General features: G+C 34.1%; 1 protein-coding gene across 2 annotated transcripts; it reads left to right on the forward strand.

Annotated features, from left to right (window-relative positions):
- Positions 1-2,197: 2,197 nt before the first annotated feature.
- On the forward strand, positions 2,198-7,662 carry LOC148620387 (uncharacterized). 2 transcript variants are annotated; one of them, XM_088581234.1, is made up of 5 exons: positions 2,198-3,309; positions 3,753-4,431; positions 5,763-5,810; positions 6,379-6,438; positions 6,704-7,662. In XM_088581234.1, the coding sequence occupies exons 3-5, from the start codon at positions 5,781-5,783 to the stop codon at positions 7,040-7,042; spliced, it is 429 nt and encodes a 142-aa protein (XP_088437360.1). In that variant the 5' UTR covers positions 2,198-3,309; positions 3,753-4,431; positions 5,763-5,780; the 3' UTR covers positions 7,043-7,662. The 2 variants fall into 2 exon arrangements, with proteins under 2 accessions (XP_088437360.1, XP_088437362.1); XM_088581236.1 differs by lacking the exon at positions 6,379-6,438.
- The last annotated feature ends 1,795 nt before the right edge of the window (positions 7,663-9,457 follow it).

Raw genomic sequence — 9,457 nt, forward strand, 5'->3', positions numbered from 1 at the left:
TAATAATCTAATGGGGAATATCCATCAAACAGTCCTCCCTTAACATCAGAGTGAAAAGGATCTTGGGAACAAATTCGGAGAATTCTTCCTTGGGAAAATACAAATAATTCGTAACGAACTCAGTGCTCAGTCAATCACTGCAGACATTACACTGGATATCTTAAGAGCTGATAAAAAGTTCACCGGTGAGCCATTTTTCACTTGCATCATGTGAGGAAGTACAAAAGATCATCTCATCAGCTCCGTCTAAATCCTGTGAGCTCGATCCAATATCAACAAATATTATCAAAGATTGTTTAGAAACATTGCTGCCTACAATTACTGGCGTTGTGAACAAATCCTTATCCGAAGCAACAGTACCACCAGCACTCAAGAGAGCAATAGTGCGTCCACTACTCAAAAAAGGACAATATAGATAAGGAGATAATGAAGAACTATCGTCCAGTTTCAAACTTACCTTTCGTGTTGAAAGTAGTCGAAAAAGTTGTTGCATCGAGAATTGAGTGTCACTTAAAATCGAATTCCTTATATGATGATGTTCAATCTGCGTATCGAGAATTCCACTCTACTGAGATCGCCCTTCTACGCGTCTATCATGATATCACGTCTTCTCTTGACAAAAACTGTTGTACCGTACTTTTGATGCTAGATTTATCGGCGGCATTTGATGTCATTGATCATAATATTCTCATGAATCGTCTCGAATTTCCTTTTGGAATATCTGGAACAGCTTTATTGTGGTTACAATCCTACTTGACGAACAGGACTCAATGTGTTTCGATTGGATCTACTCTTTCCGACGATAAGTGTCTTCGATATGGTTTACCCCAGGGTTCCGTTTTAGGACCCAAACTGTACTGCATGTTCTCAAAACCGGTCGGTGAAATCTGCAGACGCCACGATATGTTGCATCATTGTTACGCTGATGACACACAAGTGTACTTGGTGATTAAGTCTCTCGATGACTGGACCGATATATCAACTAGATTAGAAAACTGCCTTTCCGACATTAGTGCTTGGATGGTTTCTAACCTCCTTAAACTCAACCAAGACAAGACTGAACTGATCGTCGTCGCACCGAAAAACAGGCTTAATAAGTTATCCAATCTTGAGCTCTCGTTCGATGGAAATATTATTAGCGATGTACCAAATGTGAAAAATTTATGCATATTTTTCGATCACTCATTAAGCATGGAACTACAAGCTAGTGCCGTCAGTAAAGTTTGCTATTATCAAATTCGCATATATGATATATATGATTATCAGTTCAAATCAGTATTTTTAAGAAACAAAATATATTTAGTATCTCTGATTTTTTAAAGGGGTCCTAGAGTTTTTTTTCTCATCCAAACATGGCAATCCTCAAGACGTTTATAATATGTTTCAAATATTTGATAAATTGTAATAATATCTTTTATATGGATGTGTTGAGTTGTAAAAATGTATTTCACAAGGCAGAATTTCTTTAGAAAATGTATAAAGAATATTTTGTAGCATCTGATAACTGCGCTTGTTTTCTAATATTCAAAATACCATTGCTTTTGTTTGTTAACATTATAATCAATAGTACAGGCTATACCATGTAACTCTCCTTTAATTAACCTAAATGATGGCAAATTTTTAATGTTTTGTTTATTTACACAAATTGCACGGATAAATCAAAACTTTGCAAAAAACCAGACAACTGTGAAAACTTTTTGAACCTGTTTAAATCAAATACCTGTCTAATCTGAACAGATCTCTCAAAAAGGGTTTTGGGTTAGACAGGTTTCACTGTGATTTTAAAATTAATGTATAACAAAAGCCTACTGTTTAGAAACATTCTTACAGTTTAATGTTATTACACAAAGATGACGGCTAATAAAGTTCATATATAGAAAAGGCTTATTCAAAACAATATCAATATTTTGATTCCTTTGAACCCAAGAATCATCATGCTTGAAGACTTTCGGAAGTGATATCTATATTACTGTTATCGGTGTCAATGTTTGATTATGAAGTGTCTATTGGTAGAATGGAATTTACAACTTATTAAGATTACAATTTTTTAATCGTGAAATTGGATTGCGGTAACTTTTGATTTTCATAGAACTGGATAAATTTTAAATTTAAAAGTCAGAATACACGTTTTTTTTTCTATAATTTATTTCAGTGTGTAAAAATTGGATTTTTCACTCACAAATCAGACGACTTTTATGACAGGTGTGTAAGTAAATAGTTAGACACCATAATCCGGTTTTCAACTGCTTTTCGTTTTAGAAATTTTCATTTTGAACTTGACGCATATTTCATAATGATCAAGATAAGTTTTGAAGGACACCTTGTCTCTGTGGTAGGGATTGACAGTTTTCTCCTCAATACTTTTTGCCCTTGACGAAGGCCGTAAGGCCAAAAGTTTGGGCTCATATTCAATATTTTTACGATTTATTCATATTTTGTTTGTATTTAGTTCCTTTTTACCTTTTAAACATCGATATTGTTCACTAGTTTAATATTCCTGTGAGTAAATGGTTCGACTGAACACATCCATAAATTCTGGACAAACAGTATTTAATCCTTATAATTTCAATCCAAACTACTTAAAATATATTTATCATTTTTGTTGTCTTATATACTCTAATTTAGTGAATTTGACGCCAAAAAATTACATTAAATTGGTTGCATTCATCCGAAAACGTGTTGTCAATTTCAATATTCGAAGTAAATACGGACTACTGGTAACCATATTCTGTCAAGATGGTTGTTTTGAATATTCGAAGCCGAAATTGAACAAAAATAGTGAGTATAATGTCGTCTATATACAATGTAGTATGAAATGAAAATTGATAATTATCATAATAAGTCAAAACTGCAGCTTTTTTCCTTGCATTTTCACCTTTATACACGTATCCGAAATAGGGACTAGTCTAATTTAATTTAGTTTTTCTCATTTGGTTATTGGACTTGTGAGATATAAATTATATAGATTGTATATGTCTTTGGAATATGGCAAGAGTTATCGTTCTTGATTTTGTTTCAATAAGATGAATTTAGTGATAAATGTATATTATTGTAAAAATTCAGAATTGATTATCATTATGTGAATGTATAGCATAAGTAAACTGAAAAAAGCATGGTTTGTCTGGTGGGTGCTTCTACACCATGAATCACCTTACCATTGGTATTGTCTGCATTGTATGCGGGCTGGTACTTGATGGAAACCACTTTTCTTTTGTCTCTTTTAAGTCTATTATGGAATAGTGTTCTAGTAACTTGCTCATCCTAACATGGCAATCTTCAACACATGTATGATTTTGTTTCAAATATTTGGTAAGTTGTAATATTTCTATTTGGCTAAATACAAAAAGCAGTGCAGTGTATAATATTAGTAGAAATGTGCACATTATAGTTTGTAATGCCATTTATTTCTAAAAAAGCATATTCAGAGAAATAATGTTTTTGAAATGTTCTGACTTTGACTCTAAAATATAAAATGTTACCGTAACAATTTTCTTGAGCGAATGACGCAATTTGTTTAAAATCGTTACTTTTACAATGAATTCTACTGTTTAGAGAAGAAACATGTGTCTTCTAATAAATGTAAGTACTACAAAACACTATTACTTGACTATTTGGCTATCATAAACTCAAACCTGGCTGCACAAAGACATTCTGGAGACACAATTAATAACAAAAAAATATCAGAGTTTCAAAGTATCAAAGTTTCAGAGTAATTGCTTTATGTAATTGAAAATTTCTGTTTGCCTTTGCAGAATCCATCTTGTCCAACCAATACAGATTTTTACAGGAAGATATTTGGGCGAATGAATCACCAAAATGTGACTTTTATGGAATGGAATTTGCAACAATTAAAAACACTTTAACCATGAGGGAAGTTTCGGAATTCTTTTTGTCTTTAAGATATGAGTACGAGTGTTTTGTCTACAATGCATTTTCCTATAGTAATGCTATAACAAACCTGATTTCTGATTCATTTTTTTTCTCTGAATATCTCCGTGCTCACTTACTTTTGTTACTTTGTTTGTATTATTTCAGTTCTTTTGTTCTTTGTTGTGTTTGTCTGTTTTTCGTGTCTGGTTTTGCATTCTTGCATTCTTTTGATTGTTACAAGAATCATGGTTGCCTTAATTACTCTTTGTATCCATACATGACAAACGGATCTCATTTTCTTATCTTTTTGTTTATTTAGGTATAAACAGAGTGCATGGATTGGGCTGTCCTGGAATGAAAACAAATCTATGGTAAATTGGATTGATGGTGATGCATTGAGTTTACATACACATTGGGGAAGCGGGGAACTAAATTGTATGCTGGGTAATCATTCATGTTTTTCAGACCAACATTGTGTGAAAATGACACAGGTAGATTATAGAATGTTTGAATGGAGAACTGCGAAGTGTACCAAGCCACTTCCAATACTTTGCATGGGCTGTAAGTTAACATTCAATGTGTATATATGCCATTTTATTTGTTTCGTCAATTCAATTGCACATGGAGAGTTACAGTGAATAAATAAGTTAATATTACGCCATTTAATTGATCCTTCAATACAATACCTGTTTAAGCAGTCAATATTATTATCTCTGCTGAATAAAATACATATCATAAACATCTTACAAATGTACGTTTTTGTCAAACATGGTGTAAGGAAATATATCAGAAATATAAGAGTAATCAAGGGAAACAAGATTCTAGCGGAAAGCCAATGGAAAGAATGTAATCCAGAGACAAAACCATACATGGAAAACAGACAATGGTAATAAAGAAGATAAAGTAACTAAAATAATACATACAAACTAACAAAAGTAAATAAGCAAATCAGAATCCACTAAGAACTGGGAGCACGGACAAGACGCACCTGTATGGTAAGCGTCCTCTGTTTTTTCTTTCTAAAAACAGCCACCGAGTTGCTCATTAATAGTCCAGACCGGGGTAGACGAAAGTGGAAAGGAAAACCATGACACGTTGAACAAATAAGCTTTAATGGTGCAGATGGGAACACCGTAACGACCCACGAGTTCATGATGACGACCATAAAACTTCTGTAGTGATGAATTCAATCTTGTAGCAACATATCCCTGTTCCAGATGCCAAATTGTAAGAAGTCAGGCACTATACAAAAAGCCTGCGTAGTTACGTCAAGCTCTGGTATGAGTTGTGATGTAAAAACTCCATAAGCAGGTGCTGAAGGGATGTTGCCACAGACGAAAGGAAAGTTGACAATTCTAAATAGAACATTATCGCGTTTCCCGTAAAGTTTGGTCAGTAGTTTTCCTTTACTATCGACCTCTAAGGGTAGTTCAAGATATGAGGCTGTAAATGAGACAAATAATGTAAATGATGATATTTAACCTTGCAAATGCAAATGTAGCTATTCCAGAGGAATACCAAAATTATGAACGGTATCCGTTAAAAAAGCAATACCGGGAAAACCTACATGTAAAGGGAAATATACCTAGACAAAATAACGAAACGTTAACACAGTAATGAGAAGGTGCCATATATATGAAAGGGTAATCAATTCTCGTTTATTGTACAGACTTGTGATGGTTCTTTTTGTAAGTGTAGCCTAGTGAAGAAATCTATATTTTGATAGATAGATGTCGTAGAAGGAGATAATGATGTTGAGGAAATAAACTGAATTGGTTATTCTTTGTGAACAGGAATAACTTCAATGTTTTATAGTGTCATACCTTTGAGTTACAAAACTGTCTAAAACATGAATAAATGGTAAATTATAATATTCAGAGTTGCTATTTCAGCGCTCAAAGAACTACCTAATGGTACAGCTCCCTCTGTTTCAACTAAAAGTAAGTTTTTGAAGTTTCATTTTACGGTTTTCAATCATCACTATAGTTGTTTTATAATTTTTCATTGTATTTTTTCTTATTCATCCTATCATGTTTAGTGAAACACATTTTAAGTTCTTAACGACATTGTATAAATGAGTCTTATACTTTACTCTGCGAAATGATAATACAATTAATTGTGTTTGATATCTGTAAATATGTTTGATGTCCGTATAACGCAAACGCAAATGTTGTATGTATGGTGTTGTTTCTCGCTTAAATAAAATAAGGGACTGGTTATTTAAATCGGAACACACTTACGGCTACAATAAATATATGCAACAATCACGTATAACTTGTTCTTAATGAAGAACATATATCATATCATTTGATTCATTGCTTTCGTGCGTGTTATTTAAACATTATTTTTGTAGTAAAACTAGGATATTTCTACGAAAGGCGGATGTTCAACCTTTTTTTTTCATATAATCATTACATAGTTAATTGCTAGTCGTCTTCACAATTTGATTTACTTAGTTAAAAGTCGTCATCAAGATTTCTTTGACCGATAAGAATTTTTATATTTCAGATGAGGACGCTAATCTCAAGTCAAACCTGTCTGACTACACATCGAACTGGTCGCTTACCGGTACTACTCATATGCCAAATACCGTTAGCAGAGCAAGATTTAATAACTTTTCCGGAGAATCGAATGTCACTCCGTTTCTTTGTAGGAAATATGTAGATTATCTCTGTTTCTTGTTTTCACTTTGATAACGTAGATTTTAATATCACAAATAAGTCCTGCTGCCTTGATGCTTCGGTATCAATCTTGAGTGTGAAGTAAAAGTTATTTGTTACAGGCTACTCGATTTAACCCTCATTTGTAAATATGTAATTTTATTATATTGCAGGACCAGCAACCAACCTTGAAACGATCAACACCAAAAATTCCAACAACAAGCATAAACCTTGTAACTTTCACCACAAAACAAGGCACCTCAACCAGGTTTTCGAGCTCAAATGAACAGACAATAAAAGAAGACACATCCATAGAAAACTCCTCTTCAAAACAGACACAAATAGAACAGACTTACACAACAAACAAGGAAACACCAACCGAAGATTCTTCCTCACTAGATCTGACCCTCACAACAAACAAGGAAACACCAACCGAAGATTCTGCCTCACTAAATCTGACTTACACAACAAACAAGAAACACCAACCGAAGATTCTTCCTCATTACATCTGACTTACACAACAAACAAGGAAACACCAACCGAAGATTCTTCCTCATTACGTCTGACTTACACAACAAACAAGGAAACACCAACTGAAGATTCTTCCTCACTAGATCTGACTTACACAACAAACAAGGAAACACCAACCGAAGATTCTTCCTCATTACACCTGACTTACAAAACAAACAAGGAAACACCAACTGAAGATTATTTCTCACTAGATCTGACTTACACAACAAACAAGGAAACACCAACCGAAGATTCTTTTTCACTAGATCTGACTTACACAACAAACCAGGAATCATCGACCGGGGGTTCTTCCTCAATAGACCTGACTTACTTGATAAACCATGATGTTTTGACCACAGAATCCCCCACAATTGATATCACCCACGAAATTAATGATGATACAACAACTAAAGGTTCTGATACAGAAGTCACCCACACATTATACTTACAAACTGAGAATAAAGCTTCAGTTTTAGCGGATTTCAGTACAAAAAACGACACAATTCATAACCACAAAACCGTCTGAAGTCACCACATACCCGAAAAGTTCAGTAACACCTAAAACCGCAGCAAGTGAAGACAAATTGGCAACACAACCGTCTATATACACTCCGATCGTGATTTTAACGCAAACAATCGCGACAATTTCAGACATTCTTTCCAACATTTCATCATTATCTACCCTGACGGATCAATCTGATACAACAATATCGACAACTACAACATCAACTTCTCCAACAACAATTGAAACCACTTCAACATCCACTTCAACATCGAACATACCAACGACTACATCAACATCAACTTCCGAAACGACCACTGAAACCACTTCAGCACCAACAATACAAACAACTACGTCAACACCGACTTCCCATAACAGCATTGCCACCACTTCAATATCTACCAATAGTCCAACCACCGCACCAAACACGTCACCAAATATGAATGAACAAATCAATCCATCTTGCCTATGCCCATGTGGAAACACACACGCGCCGTTAATTTTTGACGAAGAAAAACTAAAACAAATTGAAGAAATTTTAAAAGTGAAAAAGAAGGAGACCGGTGCTTTCATGCGAAGCCTTTCTTCAGCTGAAGACATCACGTGTGATTTGATACGTTGGAACTGTCATTTTATCCATATTCCTGATTATTATTCTCTTGACAGATATGACACTGTTATTTACAACATCCTAAACATATGGGGTTTACGAATGTCATTGGAATAAAAAAAAATGTGAGCTGTTTTATTTTCTGAATGATTTTGTGTAAGAAATGAAAAGGTAAACATATTTTTTAACAGTCAAGCAAGCTAATATAGATATAGTAGTATGCAAAGGTGTATTTGCATACCTATATTGCAGTATTAAAATAAAACAAATAAAATAAAATTACCTAACGCTTCTTTTTGTGTTGTTGGTATATAGCATATAGCATGGTGAAGCTTAGACAGAAAAGAAGATACATGTAGATATTATTACAATGAATTTGTTTGTCTCTCTAATCTTAAGTTTTATGCGTAATTTCTTTTGTATTGGGTGGCTGTATGTAGATCGTCTCGGTTTCATGTGTTCACATTTAGGCAATGTTATAAGATTTAAACGTATTTGAACCTTCTCACTGCAGAGCATACGCTTGGATATTTTTTGCCGATACATTTGTTAGGTATCGTTCTTGCTAAAAAACGGTATGCCAAAGTACAAACATGTAGTTCTTGGAAGAGATTTCTCAAATCCAAATTATCTTTCAAATATACCGAAGCGGATTCTTTTACGGAAAGCATATTTGTCCAGTGTGATGGACGCATTTTTCAACAAATAGTCGGCATTCCAATGGAAACAAATTTGCACCTCTACTTGCTGACCGCTTCGTACACTTTTATGAGGAACATCGTTTAACTGGATCCTTTTATATCAAGTTCCGCTATATAAATGACAACAAAAAACAAAAAATCCTAGTTTACGGGATTTTATACTTCGCATCTACCCCAAATAACTTAAGATAATGGATACTCCAGACACTGCGAAGTCAGCTTCATATCTTGACCTTCACTTAGAAATCAAAGGAAAATTATTGCCCAAACTATTTGACAAATGCGATGACTTTCCATTCAACAATATCAACTTTATTTTCACCTCATGCAACATTTCTTCAGCCTATGCGTATGGAGTTTTCATATTACAACTCACACGTTATGCCAGAGTTTGCCGCAACTACGCAAACTTCTTATATCACGCTAGACGTCTTACAATTAGGCTTCTGGAACAGAGATATGTTGCTACAAGATTAAAGACATCACTGCAGAAGTTTTATGGTCGTCATCATGAACTTATGGATTGTTACGATGCGCCCATCTGCATATTGAAAGTGATTTGTTCCACATGCCATAAAGAAGTTGGTTCGGTAAAGACAAAATT

The sequence above is a fragment of the Perna viridis genome, chromosome 4 (genome assembly GCF_037379345.1).
Source record: "Perna viridis isolate PV_CMFRI_1.1 ecotype Kerala chromosome 4, ASM3737934v1, whole genome shotgun sequence".
NCBI classification, from domain to species: Eukaryota; Metazoa; Mollusca; class Bivalvia; order Mytilida; family Mytilidae; genus Perna; species Perna viridis.